The 26,420-nt window shown below is 35.5% G+C and overlaps 1 protein-coding gene across 8 annotated transcripts in view; it reads right to left on the reverse strand.

Annotated features, from left to right (window-relative positions):
- PRMT3 (protein arginine methyltransferase 3) overlaps positions 1 to 26,420 on the reverse strand; it is a 137,737-nt gene that overhangs the window by 34,959 nt on the left and 76,358 nt on the right. For all 8 annotated transcript variants that reach the window (XR_009542408.1, XR_009542410.1, XR_009542409.1 and 5 more), the window contains 2 exons: positions 16,045 to 16,232; positions 13,954 to 14,040 (listed from right to left, as the gene is read on the reverse strand). Coding sequence is in view for 5 of the 8 variants with exons in the window: in XM_060159523.1 (XP_060015506.1) it covers positions 13,954 to 14,040; positions 16,045 to 16,232 (275 nt within the window). In the remaining 3 variants the exon portion in view is untranslated. The remainder of the gene's footprint in view (positions 1 to 13,953; positions 14,041 to 16,044; positions 16,233 to 26,420) is intronic.

The raw sequence follows: 26,420 nt of genomic DNA on the forward strand, positions 1-26,420 counted from the left end.
GGCCAGAGACTACTGGCCTAACACAGCACTAGTATCCAATACATGCTGCTTGAATGAAAAGTCGTTTTGAAAAGTTGTGTGTGTGTGTGTGTGTGTCTGTGCTTGCCACTTAAAAACTCTTACAGCCCACTGCTTCTCTAGTTTTCTATCTCCTGCTTCCTCACATGTCATCAGTTTCTCACAGCTCAATGTCAATGGTTACTGTTTCCTTATATTCCATTTTTCATGCTGATTTCCAATGTTCCTTAAAAGCTATAAGGCCTCTATGGCCCACTCCTCATTCCTCAAATGCCAGAAAATACTATCAATGATAAGTAAACATTATATTTTTAATTTTAAGGACAAAATAGTAGATATATTGAATTAAAAAATGAGTGCAGAACAAAAAAGAAATCAGTTTTGTGACTGCTGCAGAGGTTTAAAACTGAAAACTATTAAAAACTCATTTTTGTGACTAGGAAATCAATCTCTACCAGACGCTTCTTGTCTTTATGAAATTTCAGAAGTATAAACTAAGAGATGGAATACTGAAAGAAATCTTGACAGACAGGAAATAGGGGGCAAGTAGAAGATGTGATACACTTTACCTTCCAGGAATGAACAGGATTTTTTTTCTGTTTTGAAAAGTGAAGTAAAAAAGATGGCTACCACCTCCCCGCCTGAGCCCTTCTAAAAACTATCCAACATCTGGGGTGAGAATGAAAAATCTGGCAACATTACTTTTTTTTTTTTTTTTTTTTTTGTCATTTAGGGCTGCAATTTTTCAAAGGTAATTATACTAGTTAGTAGAAGTTAGGTGTTTTTTTGATTATGATCTCTGAATACTGAGTGAGACAATGACTTACATCTTTCGGGGCCCCCATTCATGGGACTGGATGCTGAATAAAAGGATGATGAGGAAAAGAGAAAAAAGAAATCAGATTGAATGCTATGGTACAGACTTTAGGGACAGCCAGGACATATCACTTGTTAAAAGAACGGGCATGCTGTAGTAGCGATGTCACTGTCCTAGTGATCTAAAAAGTAAAAAATGTGACTCTCTGCAAAATTGTAAGAAGAAAGGAGTGATTTTGCTTTGAGAAGCACCTGATTTGCATAAATGCGGCATTTTGAAAGAAGGTCTCATTTCTTTAATCCATTAGATATTCAGGGATACGAACAGGTCAAAGAGTTCATTGTATATCTTTGCCTGTAAAGAAACTGGTCTTTAAGATAGTACTGAGAGCCAAATCAGTGATGCTTGTTCAATCCTGATGGAGCAAGTAAATCCAATCTATGAAATCACACCATCCTAAATCCCCATAAGGAAATGAATGTTAAAAATAAAACTAAATAATCCTTTCCTTAAAAAATGCAGCAAGATAGGAAAGTGAATGGAAATATTAATCAGATCATTTTATGAGCATTTTCTATGTGCCAGGCATAGTGGTAAACGCTTTTATGCACTATCTCATTTAGCACTGAAAATAATACCCAGCAATTATTGGCGTTATTATCTCCACTTTTCAGATAAAAATTTGAAGTTCAGAGAAGTTAAATACCTCTTCTAAAGTCATACTGGTAAACTTGGCCCACTGGCTTTAAGGCTTGAAGTTTTTTGTTTCTTTGTTCGTTTTTAATAAATTTATTTATGTATTTTTGGCTGTGTTGGGTCTTTGTTGCTGTGTGCGGGCTTTCTCTAATTGTGGTGAGTGGGAGCCACTCTTCGTTGCAGTGCACGGGCCTCCCACTGTCGTGGCTTCTCTTGTTGCGGAGCACAGGCTCTAGGCGTGTGGGCTCCAGTAGCTGTGGCACGTGGGCTCAGCAGTTGTGGCTTGCGGGCTCCAGAGCGCAAGTTGTGGAGCACGAGCTCAGATGCTCTGCAGCATGTGGGATCCTCCCTGGCCAGGGCTCGAACCCGTGTCCCTTGCATTGGCAGGCAGATGCTTAACCACTGCGCCACCAGGGAAGCCCAAAGTTCAAAGTTTCTAACCACAGTGCTAGATTACCACTGTTTAAACTTTCCTCTTTGATTTAAATTATTTTTAGAAAACTCCCTTCTATTTCAAGATTGGTCCTTTCTTCATCTAGTCTTCTAAAAAAGAAAAATATAAGACTGATTTAGGTAAACAGGTATATACAACAAAAATTTATTTTTTCAATTCTTGACTCATCTTTGCATGTGGACTGATCTCTCCTGTGAATACATGCATATACCTCAGAAGTCTGGAAATACTAAGTGCTTTAGGATTTTTAGAAGATCTGAATGCTAATGTTTACGATGGTTTCTGCCAGAGCATAAGTCAAAGGGAATCTGTACTGAGAAAATTACTTCCTTATAGGTCATTATTCCAGAGATAACTGCCTGAATCAGAGAGGAAAATACCTGGTCAAACTCATTTACTATCACAACCTAATAATGCTAATTGGCAGCCTCTGAGATAAGGCTGGGGAGAACTTCCCTGACATCTCTAATCAAGAGTCCACTATTATTGATTATTTGATTTTTATGCTTATTGCTGTGCTTAAGATAAATATTTTAGTTGGGCTTGAGTATGATTATTTCTCTCATAAATTGATTCTGACCCTGGGCATTGCTGACTTTAAGCATGACCCTATACCTATCTAAAATTAAATTATGATCGTAATGTAGCTTAAGAATTTCAACATTCCACTCAACCTGTATTTCAGAACAATTGATGTTCAAATCCTTTTATAACATAACTCAATAGGTGGATTCAGAATCAATTTTAATGAATTTTTAAAAATGCAGATTCAGAAGTGTCATTTACAGCATGGCTTTCAAAGAGGATAAAGCATAGGAATCTCTGTTGACTCCAAGGACTAGATGTCTTACTCAACTTCAGGGTTCCTCATTTTGTGGACTTCTGCATTCTCTCTGAGTAGGTTAAGTAACAGTTAAATACTGCAGGTGATTCTTCCCACTATTCTACTCAATAAACATATACCTCAAAGTTAATATGAAGTGGGAAAGATATCTTTTTAAAAATTAATTTTTTCTTAATGGTATGTTTCCAAGGAGAGAGAACAAAAGTAGGTAAGAGGGCAACTAAACATGGAGAATGAGTTGAAGAAATCCAGATTTTAAAAGGTTAAAATCCTTAGGGGTCCAGTTTAGAAGGATGGGCCCTCTGTGGCTGGGAAAAATGAAAAATAAGACAGGATTAAGTGGAAGTGTCCAAAATTTTGTAGGTAATGCACAGGGTACACCTGGACTTTAACCAAATCTCAAAAATATCAGAACTAGCTAGAATCCCTTTAAATATGAGACAAAGCATTCTTTTACAGCAGAGTCATATATTATATAGAGGATAAGTCACATATTGGAAAAATCTCAGATAATCAAAATCACTCAGGAAAACCCCTTAAGGTTTTGCATTGGAGACTGAAATATAAACCATCCCTCAATATGTTCAATACAACCAGTTCTTCGGGCAATGGCACAAATCACCATTTCTTTGGTTGGGCTCCAGATAAAGCAGATGGCTTGCAGAGTGCCATGTTGTATTAAAAATACAGTAGTCCGCACTTATCTGCAGTTTTCCATTCTTTGGTATCAGTTACCCATGAAAATATTAAATGGAAATTTCCAGAAATAAGCAATAAGTTTTAAATTCCATGACCTTCTGAGTAGTGTGACAAAAGCTCACGCCCTCCTGCTCCATCCCAATCAGGTTGAGAATCACCCCTCTGTCCACAGTATCCTTGCTGTTTATCCTACCTACCCGTTACTCACTTAAGTAGCCAACTCGGTTATCTGATCAATTGTTGAGTAAACCTTATTGTACTTAGTAATGGCCCTGAACTCCAAGAGCAGTGATGCTGGCAATTTGAACATTCTCTTATTGTGTCTAATTATAAATTAAACTTTATCACAGGTATGTATATATAGGAAAAATCACAGTGTATATATAGGGTATGGTACCATCCTTGATTTCAGGCATGCACTGAGGGTCTTGGAATGTGTATAAGGGTGACTACTGTATATACCTTTAGAGGCAAGAATCGCATGCAGTCCAGCAAGATGCTCATACTACAGAAATACTTGGAAGTGGAAGATAACTAAAGAAACAGCAGATGTGTTTCCCACCTCAGGCTCATTTTGGAGCACATATTCATTAAGTAAAATGGAGGGTAGTATCATCTGCACTAATTAGACCATTAATTCTCTCATGGACTCTTTTTCTTCTACCTGAATAGTTAATTTGGATCAAGTTCTACTTGCACATGATGCTACTCCCTTGGATCTGCCTACCAAAAAAAAAAAAAAAGGAAGAGAGAGAGAAAAGAAAACTTTTAGAGCCTATTAACCTCAAGAAGTAGCACAGGTTAGAAAATACATCCTAGTTCAAGAGTGATTTTATGATTGCCTATACTTCTTTGATTCTACTGTCATATATCATATGTGGACAGAACATGTCACAAGTCTGACTGGACAAGACAGACCACAGAAGAGTATTCTAATTTCCACTGGACATCACTACTTGCATATCTCAAAGGCATTTCAAATTCAACATACTAATAAACGAGCTTCTTATCCTCCCCTCTAAACCTGTTCTTCTTCCAAGTTTCTTTGTCTTACAAAATAGTACCATCATTCTTCAAATTGTAAAAGCAAGAAACCTTGCAGACACCACTGTGACCTCTTTCCTTCATCTCTCATTATCTAATCCGTGCTCAAGTCCTGGCAATTTTACCTTCTAGATAGCTCTCAAATACATCCACTTTTCTCCATCTCCGCTAAAACTACCTTTGTGCAAGTCACTGTCATTTCTTGCCTGAGGTACTGTAATAGCTGACCCATAGGCCTCTCATATCCACTCTGGTCTCCCTAATAGTTCTCCACATTCCAACCATGATCCTTCTCAAGTGCCCTTAAGGTCATATCACTCTCTTTAAAAAACTTCAATTATTTCCCACTGGTCTAAGGAAAAAAACAAATAGTACAGGTGCTAAATGATCTGGACAGCTTGCCACCCTCCTTCAGCACTGGTCTACATGCGCCAGCCATGCTGGGCTTCTTTCAGTTCCTTTTACTCACCAAGCTTCTGACCGCTGGATGTCCTTTTTTGGTTTGTTCTTTAAGAACTTTTAAACTGAAATTTTTTTTTTTTGCGGTATGCAGGCCTCTTACTGCTGTGGCCCCTCCCGCTGTGGAGCACAGGCTCTGGACGCGCAGGCTCAGCGGCCATGGCTCACGGGCCCAGCCGCTCCGCGGCATGTGGGATCTTCCCGGACTGGGTCACGAACCCGTGTCCCCTGCATCGGCACGCGGACTCCCAACCACTGCGCCACCAGGGAAGCCCTAAACTGAAATATTATGTACATGCAAAAAAATATTTTCTTTTTTTAGCCAATGTGAGAATCATTTATTTAACAAATGTTTTATTGAAGAATACAAGTATAAAATATATAACACACACATAAAAGTGAGGAAATCACTGACTGGGCACAGTGAACTTTTACAAAGTGAACACACTCAACCACTACCTAGATCAAGATACAGACCACTCTCAAGACCCCAGAGCTTCTATTATTCCCCTTCCAATCCAATGATAAATCCTCCCACAAAATGTAACCACTATTCTGATGTTTATCACCATTATACTAGTTTAGCTTGTTATGGAAATTTAAAGACAGATTCTGTATTTGGCTTTTTTTCCTTTTTTCATGAATGTTGTATTCATGAAATTCATCCATGTCATAGTGTATAGTCAAGATCACCTTCTTTTCCCACTGATGTATATTATTCCATAAATATACTGCATGTATTTATCCATTCTACTATTGATGAATGTTTGGCTTACTTCTAGTTTAGGGATCTAATGAGCAATGCTGCAATGGACATTCTTGTACAGGTCTTTTTGGTGAACATATGAAGGTATTTCTAAGAGTGAAAAGGTTAAGCCATAGGGTAAGCATGTGTTCAGCCTTGGTAGCTACAGCAGATAGCTGAGTTTTATAGAAGCAACTTAGCACAGTACATTTGCCTCATCACTCTTAGGCGTTTCTTAGAATACTGTCATTAGTATGATCTTTTAAAAAGATCCGACTATGAAGAACTTCAAACATATACACAATTATAGAACCTCTGAGTACCTATCACTTATATTCAACAGTGACCAGTATTTGGCACATTTGCTTCATCTATTCTCCCTCTGCCCCGTGCCCCTCTTTTTGCTGAACTGTCTTGAAGTGAATGCCTGACATCATGTCACTTCTCCCCTACCTACTTGTTTATGACTCTAAAAAATATGAACATTTCCTTATATAACTACAATGCCTTTATCACATATAACCAAATTCTCATTAATTCTTTGGTATTATCTAATAGCCACAAAGTGAACTTTAATATCTGTCTCCCCCATTAATGCCTCATGAATAGAGGCATTTATGGCTAATTACTATATTCCCTTGCAGCTATATTACTATAATGCCTTATATATTGCCTAATGCCTATTATATTACTATAATGCCTTGCAGCTCTTAACACATAATACTATTCAATAACCAGTTCCTGGAAATAAAGAGATTTAAGTATTCTCAACACCATCTAAGCCTAACTCCAAAGGTTCAGGTTTCAGAAGAGAGCAGAAAGTTCAGGACCAGGCTCTAGACTGTATGGTTATTCATTTAAGTAGAAACCTAAAACTGACTGTAGAGGTGGAGTCTCACAATTAGAAATGCTCTCCCTCCGAGACATAAAATTTACTTAATGAAGCCTGTTAAAATATATACCAGATGTCCCACTAAAATCTATGATGCAAGTTCAAGACAAATCTTACTATTTCTAAGCAGCACAGATGTGTTTTAATAGTTTCTTTAGTTGATTGGCTTTGCAAGGTCAAAATTACGTCAATTTACACCCAAAAGTACTAAGAACTGATTTAATACCAAGGAATGAGTTTAAAATTAGTAGGCTTCGACTGTCAGAGATTTTTAAAAAGCTTTGAAAGAAGAGTTAAAGAACACAACTGCAAAGAAATGGGCTCATTTTGATGTTTCTTCTTTAGCCATCAGAAAAATTTAAAGCTTATTGAAAGCGTAAAATGAAAACAAGTACTATGAGTACTCCTTGAGAATCAGGAAAGTTAGAATGGTAAACACTTTAAAGTTTCTTTTAATAACATTTACATTAGCCTTAAAAACTGTAACTCAAGACTTGTTCTGATTCCATCCAAAGCTAAATATCAGTGCCTCTTAAATATATGTTTCTACCATTCATCAAGTATATCATTTTTTTAAAAAAAGAAAAAAAAACAAAATGAGAATTGAGAGGTAACATATAATTTATTTTCAGTTCACTCATTAACTTTTGTTTATTTTCACTTACTTTTCCTAACTTAAAAATAATCCTAAATGTGTAGACCCAGATTTATTTTCTAGATTGGTCTTTTAAAATAATGCATTCAGGGACTTCTGTTTCTAGTAGGGTATGTTTGCAAAAGACCCTCTCCTTACTCTGATGCAACAACAACAACAACAAAAAAAAACTGGGGAAACTAAACAATTATATTTTTCACTAAAACCATCAAAGAGCCTTGGATGCAAAAAAAAGTCTAAATAAATTATTTCCAGAGAGGAATGAGCCCTTCCCAACTGAGCAGGCAGAAACAGTTGCTGTCACCTGAGAGCGTCTATCCAATGCTGGGGCAATGGGTGGGCAAAGCAGTAAAAATGCCACAGGCACAGGAACCTTGCTGGGATAAGGAAAACCCAACCAATTTTTGACCGCCAGGTCTGGGCTAGTATGGTGCACTGGAATTTGGAGAATCCCGAAAGGGATATCTAGTCATCTCTGCAAACTAAGAAGGCAGATGAAGCTGGTGCTTGTACGACAAAACAGGAAGAGAGAGGTTTTCTTGCAGTGTTTAGATCTCAAAGCCAAAAGCATCTGCAACCACACAGTTCGCTGTCACCATTAGGAAGGTATTACTATTCAGCTCTCTGCTATTCCACAAACTCTTGCCCAGAAAGATGAGGTGGTTTGTTTCAGGCATCTCAAGAAAACCCATTTATACGAACAATAAACTTTTCAGCTAATCCTGAGAGTAAATACGCACCACCCTCTTCTCAAAAGCAGATGGCTCAACTACACTGTTTACTCTTCAAAACTCACTCTGAAACCCACCCCTCACTGTGTCTACGGTCAAATGAAAAAAAAAAAAACTCAACGTGAGAGTTGTGAGTTGTTTTATTTGGGGAAAAATGGGGACTCTAGCCCAGGACACAGCGTCTCAGATAGCACTGAGGAACTGCTCCGAAGAGGGAGCAACTAATCTCTCATGAAGATTAGTGACCTAATCCTTGTAAAGGCAGACAGCAAGTGACAATTTTTAGTTGGCACTACCAATTCTCAACTAGATCATGAACTATGCCAAACCCAGATCAGGACCTTTCCTCTCCCCTCTAATCCCTTGCTCTGCATAGACAGACCCTCTGAAAATCAGATCTCTCAAACCTCATAAATAATCCTAACTCTGTTTTCCTCCCTAAACTCAGCTTTATTTTGATGATCTTTCCAAGAAGTTGGCAAGAGGGAGAGGCCTAATCTTATGCTCAAGTCACAGTAAATTAACTGCAGTGGTACCCAGCCCTGATCAAGCTCAACTCCAGATTAGATAAAAGGGATCAGGCCGTCATCCTAGCTACCAGACAGAGGTAAGTGGAGGCCTGTCTAGGAGAAAGTATTACTTACATAAGACTGTACTATCTTTTATACAATGTCTAGCATAAAATATAAAGTTATGAAATATGAGAAGAAATAGGAAAATGTGACCACAGTCAAAAGAAAAAAGCAACAAAAGTAGAATCGCAGGTGGCTCATAGAATTAGCAAAGAGATCTTAAAAGAATTATTATAAATATTAAGGAATTTAGGTAAAAAGATTGACCAAAGTGGTTAAAAAGATGAAAAATAATAACTCAATCAAAATATTAATTCTACAACTAAAAAACATGACATTTAAAATGAAAATATTTATTGGCGACCTTAACAACAGAAAGAATACAAATGAAGAAAAGACCAGTGAATTAAAAAAATAAGTGAATAGAAATTACCCCAAAATGAACTTCCTACATGGCTACCATACTTCAGCTTTTCTGTCAATCTTTTCATCCTTCGAAACAGAATAGGCTTCCCTGTTTAAAACACAAATCTTTTTTTTTTTGAGAGAGGTAAAGTTTATTTTCTTTGTCATGAAATCTTGGCTGTAAAATTTGATTACCAACTATAATTTTTCCACCAGAAAAATACCTCACTTCTGTGCTCCCAATCTCAGACTACCCTCTTAATATCTCTATATTCCTATCTTTATTATTCATACTAAAATGTCAGTACCTGTCTCCTCTCACTTAAGTGTCTTTTCAGGACAGAGTATAGTTTTATTTGTTTTGTTTTGTGCCCACAGATTTCGGACAACTATCTGGCACATAGTCAGCATTTAATATTTGTTTAACAAACTGAAATGTCTGTTAATATAAAATTTTATATTATTATAAAGATTTTAAAAGTTATGATAAAAATTAAATAGCTCTCAAATGTCACTGAACTCATATTTATGCACTTGTATAAAATCCAAAATATAAGAGGTTTTTAAATACAAGTATTGAAAAAGTCTGATATTTTTTATTTAATCCACTGATTCATCTTTAACAACTGCAGTAAAAGAAAAATGGCTAGAAAAAATAATATTCTTTGTTAAATGAGGCTTAAAATCATATTAAGGAAAGTTTATACAAACTGAACACTGCTGTACAGTCATTATTCCAGTACACACTAATAGAGAGGTAGAATAAAAGACAGAAAATATAATGTTGAAATTAAGATAGAAAAATGATTGCTTTAAGAGATGATGTATCAAATAAAAAAAATCTTTACATGTTAAAGACATTACGTATGTGAGCATGTAATCTGATAAAACCCTCTTAAATATTTTCATTCTTAAGGTAAACAACTCACATTTATATAAAAGGAAGTATGAGAAGTCATTTAATGTACACCTAGGATTATGAAAAGGATGCTTGTCTATATCTTTAAGGAGCTTATACAGACAGATGCCAATATAAATGCTGCTGGAACACAGAGTAAGAGAACATTACACAATTACATAAATGACATTAAAAAATAAGCCATAACTCGCAAGATAAAACACACTGGTTCTAAATTGTATAGCCTTAAATCATTTGCTTTTGAACACCTATAAACTTTCCATAAAAATAATGGACTTTATTCTTCATTTACTGCAAGGGTAGACAGGCTGATATGATAGATAGGAAGCCAGTTGCTAACTAAAGCTTCGTACCTCATCATAAAAGCAAAGGTGATTTGACCTTAACTGTCAATAATATCAACTGATACAGTAAAAAATGGTCAGAAAATTGCGATGTATGTGTTACTAGCATTCACTGGAAAATTATCCTTCAACCATTATAGACAACCAAGACTCAAACATTTACATATAAGTATCACATCATGTTAAATTCCCCAAAACATAAAGTTTGCTAATGCAAAACATTAAATTAGAAATGCTATCAAATTTCTTCTGGGCTGTATGTGTGTGTGTCTGTGTGTATGTTGGTGGGGGAGACTGCAAAGAAAAGATATTTTTCCATTAAAGGCTCCAACACACTTCACAAAGCCATCTAAAAGCACTATCAGTCTACAGCACACATGCGATCGAAATTAAATTCAAAGAGGGTGTTCTAAGCATCTTGTTAGTTTGAAAAATCCAGTTTCCTCCAATATTTTAATTAGGTCACAAATTTAGAATCTCATTATGAAATAAATGGTTATGCATAGATTTCAAATGGGCTTAACTATTCAGAGAAATCGTCCATCTTATTTTTTAGCTATTCATTCAAGTTTCCAGCATAAGAAAGAAAGCATTTAATGTATTTGAAGGTTTGTACTTAGCAGTACAAAACTGGATATCTTTTTCTTCACTCTAAGAAAGCCACACCTCTTCCTCCCCAAAGTAACTTTCTCCATCACTTTACCAGGCATTGTTTTTTACTTCCCATATTTCCATTAATTCTTCTGATTATGTAATGGAGAAACAAAGTTCCAATTAGGCACTCATCCTCTTAATACCTTTTCTAATGGATTATTCCCAAGTAACCAGGCAAAAATTCTAAAAAGTAGCCGCAGAGACTAGGCTTGCATAATAGCTCCAGACGGCTGGCAGGGGAGAGTGTAAGGAGCTGGCACAATGTCAAAGAGCAAAAGACAGCTGGAGCAGGTACGGGTGGGTGGTTGGAATTCACAGACAATGAAAATGTAATAAACGCATTACGCCACAAATCTTACTCATGTCAGGCTCATGTTAGAGGACACATACTGGGAAGGAAAGGAAGGTTTTAAGAAATGTAGATGATTAATCAAACAACTATAAGCTTACTCTGAAAGGGTGAAGAAAAAAAAATAAAAGCAAAAATAAACAAATGGGACCTAATCAAACTTATAAGCTTTTGTACAGCAAAGGAAACCATAAACAAAACAAAAAGACAACATATGGAATCGCAGAAAACATTTGCAAATGATGTGACTGACAAGGGATTAATTTCCAAAATATACAAAGAGCTCATACAACTCAACAACAAAAAAACAAACAACCCAATCAAAATATGGGCAGAGGGCCTCAACAGACATTTCTCCAAAGAAGACATACAGATGATCAACAGGCACATGAAAAGATGCTCAACATCACTAATTATCAGAGAAATGCAAATCAAAACTACAGTGAGGTACCACTTCACACCAGTCAGAATAGTCATCATTTAAAAAATCTACAAAATACAAACGCTGGACAGGGTGTGGAAAAAAAGAAACCCTCCTACACTGTTGATGGGAATGTAAATTGGAGCAGTCACTATGGAAAACAGTATGGAGGTTCCTCAAAAAAATAAAAATAGGGTTGCCATATGATCCAGCAATCCCACTCCTGGGCATATTTCTGGACAAAACTATAATTCAAAAAGATGCATGCACCCCAATGTTCATAGCAGCATTATTCATAATAGCCAAGACATGGAATTAACTTAAATGTCCACTGACAGACGAATGGATAAAGATGATATGGTGCATGTATACAATAGAATACTACGCAGCCATAAAAAAGAATGAGATAATGTTATATGCAGCAACATGGATGGATCTAGAGATTATCATACTAAGTGAAGTAAGTCAGACAGAGAAAGACAAATACCATATGACATCACTTATAAGTGGAATCTAAACTATGACACAGATGAACTTATCTACGAAACAGAAACAGACCCAAAGACATAGAGAACAGACTTGTGGTTGCGGGGAGGGTGGGGTAGAGAGAGATGGAGTGGGAGGTTGGGCTTAGCAGATGTAAACTATTATATATGGAATGGATTAAACAACCAGGTCCTACTGCATAGCACAGGGAACTATATTCAATATCCTGTGATAAACCATAACGGAAAAGAATACGAAAAAGAATGTGTATATACATATAACATATATATACATATATATGTTATATATACATTCTTTGCTGTACAGCAAAAATTAACACAACATTGTAAATCAATTACACTTCAATAAATTTTTTTAAAAAGAGGTCTTTTTTAACTCTCAAGGATTACTAATATCAAAACACAGAGTAAGTCTAGGAGTTAAAGACTTCAGCCTGTAATTTCAATTGACCAAATCATTTCAGTTACTAAAAAGCAGAATTAGAAAATCTGGGATAAACGAATGGGAAGAATGAGATTTTGCTTTTCACCAATTAAATGAATATATAATGGGTGCTTAATGATCATAAATCTGGGATTTAGATACTAAACTTTTCAAAATTGTAAAACCAATTTCAATGAAAAAAAGAATTCCTCAAAACATCAAAGAACACAGTTAAACTCATTTGGATATAAAATAATTATTGGCTCAAAATGAACTGAAAAAATTTTAAAGAAATCATATAATCTTTTGTATGTCAATCTGAGCAAAGTATTGAAAAGAATCAGGTTGAAGAGTCACAGTTAACATGACTAATCTGTTTCACACAGTTTCTGACAATACAGTTTTCAATACAAATTTTAATTCTGAAGTTATAATTCGTATTTTTTAAACAATATAATTAAAATTTAAAATAATATAAATATTTATATCATAACATCTATGTAAATTCATACCTTCTTAAGTAAAGGCCTACATTTTATTAACATTCTGAGTCTCCCGGTAAAGGCATATATTGTTACCTTAGTATGAATACACATTTAGAAATTATTTAAGAAAAGCATTACTATATTTTAATAACATTTCTGGCTACATTGTAGGTGCTTTCACATATTATCTCACTAATCAATGTAACTAGTCTTCTAGTCAGAAAGGATTATTAACATTTTTCTTAAAGCAGTTGATTAGTCTGAGGTACAGATTACCTAAGGTAACTTGAACAAAGTAACAAACTAGTGAGTGGCAGAACCAAATGTGAAACCAAATTTGTCTAACTCTTCTAAAGTGCATACTTTTTCTATTATACCAGGTTGATTCTTTAAGGAAAGGTAAACAATCAGTTTCTTCATTATTTTTCTCACAAGAATATAAAATATTACACCAAATAAACATCTTATTTCCATCTAAATTGAGTGTTAAGAGTTATTGAGAGGAGCAGGACATTAATTTTTGTCTATGAAGATAAAGTTGAGTGCTCTCAGTTAATTATATGATAGGTAATAATGAAGAATCTATAAAGAAAAATCATTCTGTAAACATGGTTCCCTAATACTTTCTCTTCTGAACTAAACAAACTTTTCTGAAGTCTACTGACCTATTAAAACAGATCTATTCGATAGTCTAACAAAGGCAAAGATAGACTGTCAAAGGCAATAGTCTTTTTCATTTATCACAAGCCTGGTAATTCATTAGCCTGCCAATCAACTGCACTACTAGAGAGATTTGTGAAAGTAGAATGAAATAGCTTACCGTGCACAACGATGTCTTTGTGATTTTTAGGGTGAAATCTGAAGAAAACTCCAAATCTGAGACACATGTTGTATGGCAATCTATATGCTACCCGTGAAAAAAGAGTGGAGGGAAGAACTTTGTAAAAATAGTAAAAACAAAACCAGAAACAAACAGAAAAGTATTCCTTCTTTTTTTTTATGCAAAAAGGATTACTGTAAACCAATGCTTTGCCAACTTTAATCATTCACACCTCACTTTTGGGATTATTTCTAAATTTAAGGGCTACTAGCACTATTATTCAGTTAATTTTTCTTTAAATCAAATTAGTATTTTTTACTTAGACTTCTTATAAGAATAATATATATCAAATCGTGGCTCTGTTGTACTAAAGTTTTTTCTAAGACACATTAAAATACTCTCAAATAAAAAATGCTTTCCTGGTTCCAACTAAAATCATTCTGTATACCACCAGTGGTATACATTTACAATAAATTATGTGTGATAACAGTTAATATTTTTGTAGGAAATGCCAACTTGAAAACATATGCTATTTAAAAGGACAAGGTGTTTTAGAATTCACTCTTGTAAGTGCAGCTGAAGTTTCTTACATACTAGGAAAAACCACAACAATTCCAACCAACGAGCAAAACCAACTACGAAGATTCACTTCAGGAAAAAAATGGCCAAATATCCTTATTTTCTTATTCTGCCCTACCTAGTTCAAATCCTTCTCCATTTCACTATGGAGAGTAGATGGACTCAGCTACAGCAGTGTGACCAAATGATGCTGTAAAGGCTGTCAACATTTGACTTACCATGAGTAGGTATACAGTGAACACAATTCATATGACTACCTGAAACATTACTCTATTTTGAATAGTTTGAGAAAAATTTTAAAACGTTACAGCATGGTTGCCTTTTATTTATAGGAGGATTGCAGAACATAGAACATACTATATTTACCTAAACAAAGAAAATAAGAGAAAGGGTGTATATATATATACTTTTTAAACACCTTTATCAGTCCTAAATTTTCTATTTCAACTATTTTATTTATTCATAGAATTTCTGGCATTAAGCAAAGAGATAACTAGAGAGAGAAATTAGCACACCCACATGACCCTCCTCTTTCTGCTCAGTCTTAATGCTGAGTTGGCTTACACCCCTACCCTGAGTCAAAGAACCCAAATAAATCCCTTACACTCAGTATACCAGGGCAGTGAACAGTCCTACAATCATTAACCAGGCTGTATTTTTTTTCTTAAAAGTTGAATGCAATTTTAATCAGCTTGTTGTTGTTGAGAAACTTTATGTGTTAACTTAAAATAGTTTATCAATTTAAGAAAATTAATGAACACTAACTGAATATCTACTTTGTGCAGAGAACAACTATTGATACTATGAAAGTAACAGTGGACTAAAAAAGAAGAGACAATGTTCTGAACTTAACACTGAACAGGCTATATTTATCTGATGATACAACTGAAACAGATTAATTAAGAAGTCTTTTTAAAAAGCAACAGGACTTTCACTCACTGCAAAGTTATTATTCCACCCATGTAAATTCGACATAGCAAAATTGACAATAAAACTAGAGATTAACATGGTGAAGAGTAAGATTAAAACACAAAAGGAATTAACTAAAGCAATGTGAACATAGTAGGGTTTTAGTTTCATGGGCACAGTCACTATAATTAATTAATCTGAAAAGGCTGGAAGAAATCTGGGTGAGAGAAGTTGTGTGAAACATATATGAACGAATAATCTGGCTGTAAACGAGATGCTAGGATAAGGCCAGAATGTGCTGGTGAAGCAGAAATGACAATACAGCAGGACTTTTTGCCTTCGCTAAGCCAAAATAAATGATTCAACCCTTCAGTATAAGGAACTTCAATATATAAAGAGAAGTGATTTCAAAGGGATGACACAGTGAACTGGCAAATATTATGATATCAAGCTGCTTTAGATTAATTAAAATAGAAAGAATAATTACTGTTTTGAAGATACATATATAAAATCAATATATTAATTTGAAATACTAAACTCATAAATGAAAACTAAGAAAAATAGCCATACTGTTAAAGAAAATAAAATTAGTAAAATACCTACCTTAATACTACAGGGGTCTGAAATAAGAGTCTTTGGATCTAAAACTTCCACCACAGCTTCTGGAATAACTGCTTTCTTCATGCAGGACATGTTGAAGCCATAGACATCATCCCAAAAAGTAATTCTATCAGCATGTTTATTCATATCACTTACTGCCACAAGGCTGATAGTGCAAATATCAGGGTAGACTGTAACAAATAAAACAACGAACAATTTAGCATTATCTCTCTTTGTAACAAAATATAATTTTTAAAGGCTAAATATAAATATCAAATCCAACAGTACAGATTGCTAGCAAATGATTACTAGCAGCAGGGGATTAACAAAGGTATAGATCAGAGAAAATAACCAAGTTCCATGTTGTGGCCTCTTTAAAAAAATAATAAATAAAAGATTTCTATTACTGTGATGGTAAGATTAAAACAAAGATTTCAATGATGGGTTCCCACTCAAATTATTTAGAAAGGATGGACACAATCCTGAAATAAACATATTTATTAACATTAAACATGCTGACTGTAAAAGAGGTACTAGATTTTTACTTTAAATGTTCCTCTGAAACGTGAAGAGGCAAATCCTTTAAAAAGGTGTGTTGTGTGATAGAATTTTACAGTTGTGTAGAAGACCAGTTCATATTACCCTCTCTCATCCATTATGAAAGGTAAACATTTATGAGCACCAAATGTGTGCTGATAAGTTATTCTATTTTACAGACTGTGCATACATGTCCCTACTCAAACTTACATTTACACAATTCTGACAAATATATTAGCAATTATTAGTGATGTAATAAATACTAAGAAAGGGGAAGCACAAGTTACTAAGGGACCTACAGAAAAAAACAGCTAACTCAGAAATCTGAGTTAGCTGTAGCTGTAGCAGGGGAACAAGGATATTGTTTAAGGCAAGAACTGAAGACCAACTAAGTTACCAGTGGGAGGGAAAGAGTGTTCTAGGCAGAGGGGGCAGTGGGCATGTAGGGGCACAGTACACTCCAGTTTGAGAGGAACAGTGAAACAGAAGTCGACAAAGGAGGGACCAAAGAAAACAGTGCTGAGTAAACCACATTAATAAATCAGACTTTATTCTAAGAATAATGATAAGCCAGTGAAAAATTTTACATAGGGTAGCAATTTGATCAGATTTTGGTCTTAGAAAAGCCACCTTGAGTGCAATGTGGAGAATAAAAGGTAGGGAGCAAGACTAAGAGACAAACTAAGAGATAAATGTAATAATACAGGTGATCTGAAATAGAGTGACGGTTGTGGGAATGGAGAGGAGGAGATACAGTCAAGGGGTGTTTAGGAGGTAGAACTCATAGGGCTGTAAGACCGGCTGGTTGTGAAGGTGAGAAAGAGGGAAGAGTCAAGGATGACACAGTTTTAGACTTAGCAACTGGGTAAACTGTGGTACTAACCATTATAATAGGAAATTTAAAAAAAGGGCAGATTCAAGAGGAATATGAGAGTTTAATGCTTATGAGACAAACAGGTAAAAATATCCAACAAACAGCTGACTATACAGGTCTGAAATTCAAAAGCGGTGATCTGGGTTCAATATATAAATTTGGAACCGTGAGCACATAAATGCAAGTATAAGTTATGGGAGCTTATGAGGTCACCTAGGGATACATAATGAGTAGCGGAATTTAAGGGATGAGTAGAAGAAAAGGAGGCTGAAAAGAAATGGCTGAGAAGCTAGACCACAGAAGTAAGAAGAAAACCAAGAGAGTAAGTGTTAAGAGAGGTAAGGAAAGAGAGAGTTCAGGGAGAAACTCTCTTCTCATAACTAGTAAAAACATTTATAACACAAAATTTAAAAAATAACATTGATGTTCTTTTTTTTTGGACTAATAAATAGCAAAATTAACTTTGTCCTTCAAATGTCAAAATGTAGGGGATTCTTGAATTAAAATATAAGTTACATACCCCTGTATCAACAAACTGAAAGCAAGTACATATGTGCCAAAGAAATGCACAAAGGAAAAAATTTTACTATTATTAACTAGCCTTCAGACTTAAACAGCAGAGAAATAACCCTCTCCTTCCGCCAAACTCTGTTTCTCTCCACAGCTGTAGGAATTTTATTATTCAACGACAGCAGCACTAAATTATCTTCTAAATAAAGCCCACGATAAGATCTGCTGGCATCAGAGCAATTGCTTCTTCCAAACCTGACATCTGAGATACCCAGAAAAAATAACTGGTGCTGTGTCACTGATAAGAAGTTTCTCAAGTCTTCTCTAAGGGGGCATGTAAGGCAGATATGATAGCTGCATTGGGCTAGAGTCGACTGCTGTGTAAACTGAGTTACTTCTACCCTCCTCTTCCTCCACGGACGTGTTAAGCCTCTAGACTGTGTTTAAATTTCTGATCAATACAAATTTTTCAAAGTAAATGATGTGCTACTGTAAATGCTGACCCAGCAAGAGTATCTGCTACAGGAAAGGTATGTATGTTTAGTTTCCTGAACCAGGTCCTTACTATGAGAAGCACTGAAGAAGAAACAGAATTCTGAAGCAACGTTAGATAGTTGGCAACTTCTTTTTGTATACTTTGTCAGACTTAATATGACCATCATGTAAGCTTTCCAACATTATATCCTGTTAATTTCACCCTTAAAGAGGAACATAATAAGGGTACAGATCAGGGGTCAGCAAACATTTTATGTAAAGTGACTGTTTTAGGTTTTGTGTATGGTCTTTATTAAAGCTACTCATCTCTGCTGCTACGATGTGAAAGCCCCAAAGACAATATATAAATACACAAGCATGGCTATTTTCCAATAAAACTTTATCTACAAAAACAGGCAGCACACCAGATATAGATATCCCTGATATAGATGAGGGAAAAATGGATGAGGGAGGTCATTATCAGGGCCATTATACTGCGCTACTTCTGGGAGCACCACTCACAGTGTCCAAATATCCCCTGGAGTTGTGCAGTGTACATTCAAGCTACTTAACATGGTTCACAGAGTTCTTCTATTTTAGAATATTATTAAAAATCTTAGTGAACTTAAAATACTTACTACCTAGCCCTTTGTAGAAAAAGTTTGCTGAACTCCGGCTCTGTATCAAGCAATATGATGTACTAGTCAGTAATATTACTAAGAAATAAGGATAGCTTTTTCATTCATAAGGAAAAACTATAAGTTACTAAAACTAATTAAAAAGTTTTGAAAATATGTTGGTAATAAGAGAAACAGACTAAAGAGGAATATGATTTAACTTTTCCAAGGTTTACTTATTTATTATTAACTTATTAATTAATTAATTTGGCTGCTCCGGGTCTTAGTTGTGGCACGTGGGATCTTCATTGCGGCACGCGGGATCTTTTACTTGCATGCGGGATCTTTTAGTTGAGGCAGGCATGTGGGATCTAGTTCCCCAACCAGGGATCGAACCCAGGTCCCCTGAATTGGGAGTGCTGAGTCTTAACCACTGGACCACCAGGGAAGTCCCTCAAGGTTTATTTTTCAAGCTAATTATATTCCACAAAAATACAGAAAATCAAAAGAATAAAATAAAATATAATACAGAAAATCATGGTTCCTGTATGTTAGAATTTAGAAATGAAATTAACTTTTATCTTTCAGTTAGTAAGATCTATGAATATTTATGAAAGACTTTTTATCAATGCTATATGTCAATTTGATTCTTTATCCATCTCCTCAGAGCTGGCTAAAATTTTGGGCCACTTGTCAGAATCCTGACTAACCCTTTACCTTCATATTCTGACACATTTGTCACCTGATTTTTGTCAGAAAGAAGCATAATTGAATAATTATTCCTTCTTGTAGGTGAAATTAACAAAGTGTTGATTGGACAAAAGCACCCTCTTAACAGACCATTTATAAATTCATGGCTTTGACATCTGTGTCCTTCTCGATTCACTGCCCAGAATTCATCTGTCACTAGAACAGCTCACATGGTGAACAGATAAAGATGGGAAATCCGTTATCCCTTAGAAATGCCTCACAAACTTTTGGACACTAAAGGATAAGACTGAGATGCATAAAGAAACAATTCCTAGTAAACACTAGCATCACTGCTTGTATATAAATAACCAGAGAGGGAAAAGGTTTAGAATGAAAGGAGATAATAAATAAATCAAAATAGACTGTCCTTTTCACAATATATGTGAACCACATGGAGGTAGACTTCACTGAAATAATAGTCAACAATACAATGACTGACATGCATAAATAATTTGGGAGTTGAATAAGCTTAAAAAATTAATTTATATAATAAGGTTATCTTAAAAATTAACTAATATTTATTTGGAAATTGGAACATCTTCTCATCGTTAACTTATAATAAATGTATAAATAGTGATTAGGCCCACATTCTAAAGCTTAACTAGGCTAAAATGTTGCTGCAATATGCATTGAAAAATTATAATAAGAAAAAAAGGTAGAAAATGACACTACTGCAATACCACTGAACAGAACAAAAATAAATGTGGGAAAAACAGATGTGAAGATGAGGAAGTACACAGTAAATTATGGAAATACTAAAGAAACCTCTAAGCACTATGAGACAGTGTTAGTGGCTGATTACACTGAGATATGTACTATACAAACAGCAGGTGATAATACCATGATGCCTAAATTCATTTCAAAACTTTTATAAGGTATAACCTTAACACTAATCTCATGTTTACCAGCTATAACTCAGGGGGGGAATTAACATTTATTGAGCAACTATTTTATGTCAAGCATCTCATTCAGACTTTTGACTGATTCTATAAAGCTGGATTATAATCCTCATTTTTCAGATAAGGAAACTGAAATTCAGAAAAATTAAGTAACCTGCCCAAATTACTGGTCTTCATCAGCTAACTAGGTAACTAATCATCTGATGAAGCAGGGATTTAACTTAAGGTCTGACTGCAAAATCTTTATGCTTTCCATTTATTCATGATGCCAAATTTTATGCTTTTCAAATGGAAAAAAAGGAAAGAGGAACTCGACTATCCCACAGTAAATGAGCACCTGTTGGAGAAGAAAGAGGAAGGAAAAAAGGGTTGAGAAAGTTTAGAGATTAATAAAATTTCAGGGCAAAGTGAGGAAAATGGAAACATTCAGCCTTACCCATTCCATCTGAGTAAAGGAATGAGGTGATAAGGTAAAAGAGATCCTAAAAAGGAGAGCAACCAAGCAGAAATGGGGGAGGAGTCAGTAAAGTCTACAGCTCAGCTTTCTACAGAGAGGGAAATAGTAAGAAAAGTATATTTGTAAACCTGGACTTTATAATAGAGGCAATTTCTTATTAGCATAGATCAGGTTTCCAATGCAAATTCTAATGCAAAACCTGAGAGAGACAGATCTGTCAGTGTATATAGTACATACCTGCCACTCTATTTTGCTGCCCCCCTCTGAACTGTTTGAGAGATTTCCTATGTTGAGGCAGGGCCTACTTCCCTCTATGAAAGCTGAAAATGACAAAAACTTGCTTTCCCTCCCTCCCTTGCAAGTTAGGCATGAATACATGACTTAGGCTCTACTAATGATATACACCTAAACCTGTGTCTACTTTTCAGAGGCAGCAATACCTACTGCTGGGTACATCTTAAATAAATTCTTATGACAGGACTCTTCCCCTAGATTTTGGTTCAAAAGGATCAGACGTGGAGTCTGAAGATCCATATTTTTAACAAAAGGTCCCAGTTACTGTGATGGTCTGCCAAGATTAGGAAACAATGACTTAGGATACGGCTGTCTTAGTAACTTGCTTTGTACTGAACATAGTGCTCAACTTTATAATCCTGACAACTATAAATCAGAGAAGATGTACACTGTGAAGGACCTCATAAGAAAGTTGAGTTTTGTTCTGACCATATGAGGGGGGAAGAAACCTTTCATTTTCCTTGCAATGAAAGGCAATGAAAACAACATTCTTTTCCAGTACCATGGAAGATGTCTCCTTTAATGGGCACCTAACATTTCTATGCAACAATTATGATTTTACAAAACTATTATCAGTTCTGAGGAAGTTTCAAAGCAACGAATTATTTCTTTGTGCTCCTACAATTTCAATTGGTCCAATTCTGGACGATGTCAACCCTGATTACTTGACTAAAGTGGAGTCTGCTAGGCTTCTACATGGAAATTTACTCTTTTCTCTTTTGTAATTAGTAGATATTTTGTGGGGAGATTCTTGGAAACTAACTAGGTAAGTATTCCATTCTTAAACTTTCAGATTATTCATTTTATATATAAAAACCTTTTCAGGGCTTCCATGGTGGCACAGTGGTTGAGAGTCCACCTGCCGATGCAGGGGACGCGGGTTCGTGCCCCGGTCCGGGAAGATCCCACATGCCGCAGAGCGGCTAGGCCCGTGAGCCATGGCCGCTGAGCCTGCGCATCTGGAGCCTGTGCTCCGCAACGGGAGAGGCCACAACAGTGAGAGGCCCGCGTACCACAAAACACAAAACAAAACAAAAAACCTTTTCAGTAGCTATGAAGATGGGCATGATTTTGCTCCTTAATGCTAAGCCTTATTCATATAATTATATAATATTTTGCCCAAATTCCCTTTTGTTTGGTATCAATATCATGACTTTTTTTCTATTTGCCTGAGTATCTTTTTTAACCCAAGTTTAACTTTTCTATATAATTTTGTTTTAGGTGTGTCACTATATAGTGCACAGAATTGGGTTTTCTCTTGTGATCCAATCTGAAATTCTTTTTCATTTAATAAATGAATTTAGTCCATTTACATTACTGATATGAGAACTTTTTCTTGTTCACAACTCTACCATTTTATATTATTCTGTATCTGTAGTTTTTATTTTGTTTTTTAAGTAGTTCAACTACATGGTCTTTTTGCTTTTTCCTAAGTATTAATTCTTTAATTTACAAAGTTTGCCTTTTTGTTCTAGTAGCTAACTTTATAATTACAACCTTATAGAATATCTTTAGTTGTCTATTTTTAATATTATTTACTAATCTCCTATTGCGAGTAATGATAAAGTTAGTATATTTCCTTGTTTTTCCCTTTCCTTTCCTCTTCTTAATCACCCAATTATTTTTTTAATTACAAAAAGAGATGTAATGATAATACTAACAACAATTACAGAAGTAGGTAGTTAGTACAGAGTTTTAATATATTTTTCAAAATAGCTAGAAATCAAATTATGTAATAATTCATTTGACCTGAAGGAGGTGGAAGATGCTGCTTCATTTTTTTTTAATTAATTAATTTATTTTTGGCTGTGTTGGGTCTTCGTTGCTGTGTGTGGGCTTTCTCTAGTTGTGGCGAGAGGGGGCTATGCTTTGTTGCAGTGCATGGGCTTCTCATTGCAGTGGCCTCTCCTGTTGTGGAGCACGGGCTCCAGGTGCGTGGGCTTCAGCAGTTGTGGCACATGAGCTCAGAAGTTGTGGCTTGTGAGCTCAGTAGTTGTGGCTCACGGGTTCTAGAGCTCAGGCTCAGTAGTTGTGCACAGACCCAGGTGCTCCGCAGCATGTGGGATCTTCCCGGAGCAGGGCTTGAACCCGTGTCCCCTGCGCCACCAGGGAAGCCCTCATTTTTTTTTTTTTAAGTCATCTCTATTGAGGTAAAATTTACACGCAGTAAAACTCACTCTCTGTCCTTTTTGATGTATAATCCTATGTGATTTGATAACATAGAGTTACACGATCACCACTACAATCATGATACAGACAGGATCAATGACCACAAGCCTCACCATTCAATTTTAATCAACAGTATCATTTTAATATTACCTCTGTAGTGCTAAATGTGCTCTAATGCTATTACTTGAGTTGTCAGCTTTAAATGATATCCCATAAATTCCTATTAAAGATAAATCTGGGCTTCCCTGGTGGCACAGTGGTTGAGAGTCTGCCTGCCAATGCAGGGGACACAGGTTCATGCCCCGGTCCGGGAAGATCCCACATGCTGCGGAGCGGCTAGGCCTATGAGCCATGGCCGCTGAGCCTGCGCATCCGGAGCCTGTGCTCCGCAGTGGGAGAGGCCACAACGGTAAGAGGACCGCGTACAGCAAAAAAAAAAATAATAATAAAATAAATCCATTTAAGTATACACACTTTCCCACCTACCTCCTGCATTCCCTTTACAATTTTTGTGAGATGTGTGACACTTTTAGGGTATAAAGCATTTACATTCTATGCTGTCATCCTAAAATATACATTGGTTTTCATCTTAATTCCTTGTAAAATTATGCATTGATCTCAACCTAACATTTTCTTGGTTTTACTCCTGATCTCTTGGTTGGCTGAATGTAAAACACAACAATTTCTGATATACAATTAGTAAGTCTTAGCTAATAATAGAAGAAAATAGTAAATCCACTTTCACTAACTTTACAAAACTTAAAAAAATTTTTTTTATTTGGCCGCACCGCATGGCTCGTGGGATCTTAGTTCCCTGACTAGGGATCAAACCTGGGCTCACAGCAGTGAAAGCGCAGAGTCCTAACTACTGGACTGCCAGGGAATCCCCACAAAGCTTTATTTTTATTAGTGATAACAGTAGTAAATGAGTACCTCTAAAGTACTGTGGAACTGCCTGGTGATAAGGAGCATGAATACTCAAGTTATTGGCTGACTGTCTTTTATAAAGGCTTTACTCCATGCCATTAAATATAAAGTGAGACATAAACTGAACCTGGATTCATGTAAAAATAAACTGTGGTCCCTTCATGCTTATATGGTCTCCAATAGTCTCCCTCTCTCATAATTCAATCATTCTTTCTAAAACCTTGACACTGCTAATTGCTTAATAAATCTTTCCTTCAGAAAAACATGAAAGAAAACTTTGTTTACAATAAAAGAATGAGCATCTAGATGATATTTATTCATCAAGGCATACACAAATACACAAAATAGGCTAAACCACTTCATGTTACTCATTTCTGACTTTTCCTACTTTTCTTGATTCTTTTAACAAGTAACATTCAACAGCACTGCTTATGAAGTTAAATGCTAACCTCGCTTCAATATACTTCCAGATTATCTTAGTGCTAACAGCAGTTATATAAAAATATGGAAAGAGCTAGAATAAAGCCTCCACTTTATCCCTTTGATGATGGGAAATAGCTCTGCCACTGTTTCAGCTATAACCTCATTATTCACATGGCTGTAAGTTCTTAATGAATTTCATCAAGAATTCAATTTAAATGTATTAAGTTGCTGTCAGTCCTTCAGTAAGATCAATGAACACCACTCAGGGAAGTATGGAAACAGTTTTCTGAATCTTCCCTAGAACAACTTCAAGGCAAGAATTAGATTCAATAAAATGCACTTTAGTAAAGAAACAACAAGGGACACTGAAAAGAACAAGAATACTGGAGTCTGGCAGATCTGAGTTTAGAAAAAAAAAAAAATTCAAGACTTGGACACTTAATATGTACCATCCAGGACACCTATGTTTCTAAAGTCTCACAGGGCTGTTGTGAGGATTACAACACGTGAGGATTACATGTAATAAGATAAATAAAGGTACAGCGTATTATTTGGCAACTATTGCACAATCAACAAATGGTAGATAATATTAGTTTTTAGTCATTAAGTGTAGTTGTCTTTAAAAAACAATCACTGCAATTATTGAGAGATACAGCCAATTGTTGCAGGGTAAAATATATCTAAAAATTCTAGCCACGTTCACGTCAGAGATCAGAAGTGTATCTCGAAATGGTTGCAGGAAATACAGTGATAAAATGAGAGCATTTTGAAAAACAAAGGCAATCTATTTAAATGATATTATAAAAAGAACTCAACTGTACTGGAGAATTTTCTCTATGCTTTATGTTTTGGCCTTACTGATTTTTACTGCCAAAGTAATTTCATAGAACATGGATGGGCAGGAGGCATAAGTATGGTCAAGGCATAAGTATGTCACCAGTTCAAAATGTATCCTCCTTTTCACCCACTTTTATATAACAGTTTTATCAACTGTACTCTGACCATGGAAATGATTTACTGGTTCTGAAGCTTTGAGAAAGGGAAGGTACAGGGAAAGGTGAATGAAGGGAGACATGCTATGCAATTCAGTTTTAATGATTCAATGCAAAAAACATGTATGATGTTCTATCTATGTTCCAGAAGCTGTGGAGCTCAGTGAAGAGCCAAAGATGAGTAAAACATAATCCCTGAGAACATTTATTTGTATACAACTGTTCATAGCAGAAAGCCTGTCAAAACACAATCTCACTTTGAGTACACAGAGCTAATATGATTAAAAGTTCACCATGGCCATGAAAAGGAAGCCTTCCAAATTTATTGGGATCTATTGAAAAATACTGATTGGGTATACTGTGGTTTAAAAACTTAGTAGAAACCACTCACTACTTAAATACTCTTGTTAAATTACAAAGAAGCCAGGTTTATACATTCAGTGAAGTCATGGAGTA

This window comes from Lagenorhynchus albirostris, chromosome 9 (assembly GCF_949774975.1).
Source record: "Lagenorhynchus albirostris chromosome 9, mLagAlb1.1, whole genome shotgun sequence".
In the NCBI taxonomy this organism is placed as follows: domain Eukaryota; kingdom Metazoa; phylum Chordata; class Mammalia; order Artiodactyla; family Delphinidae; genus Lagenorhynchus; species Lagenorhynchus albirostris.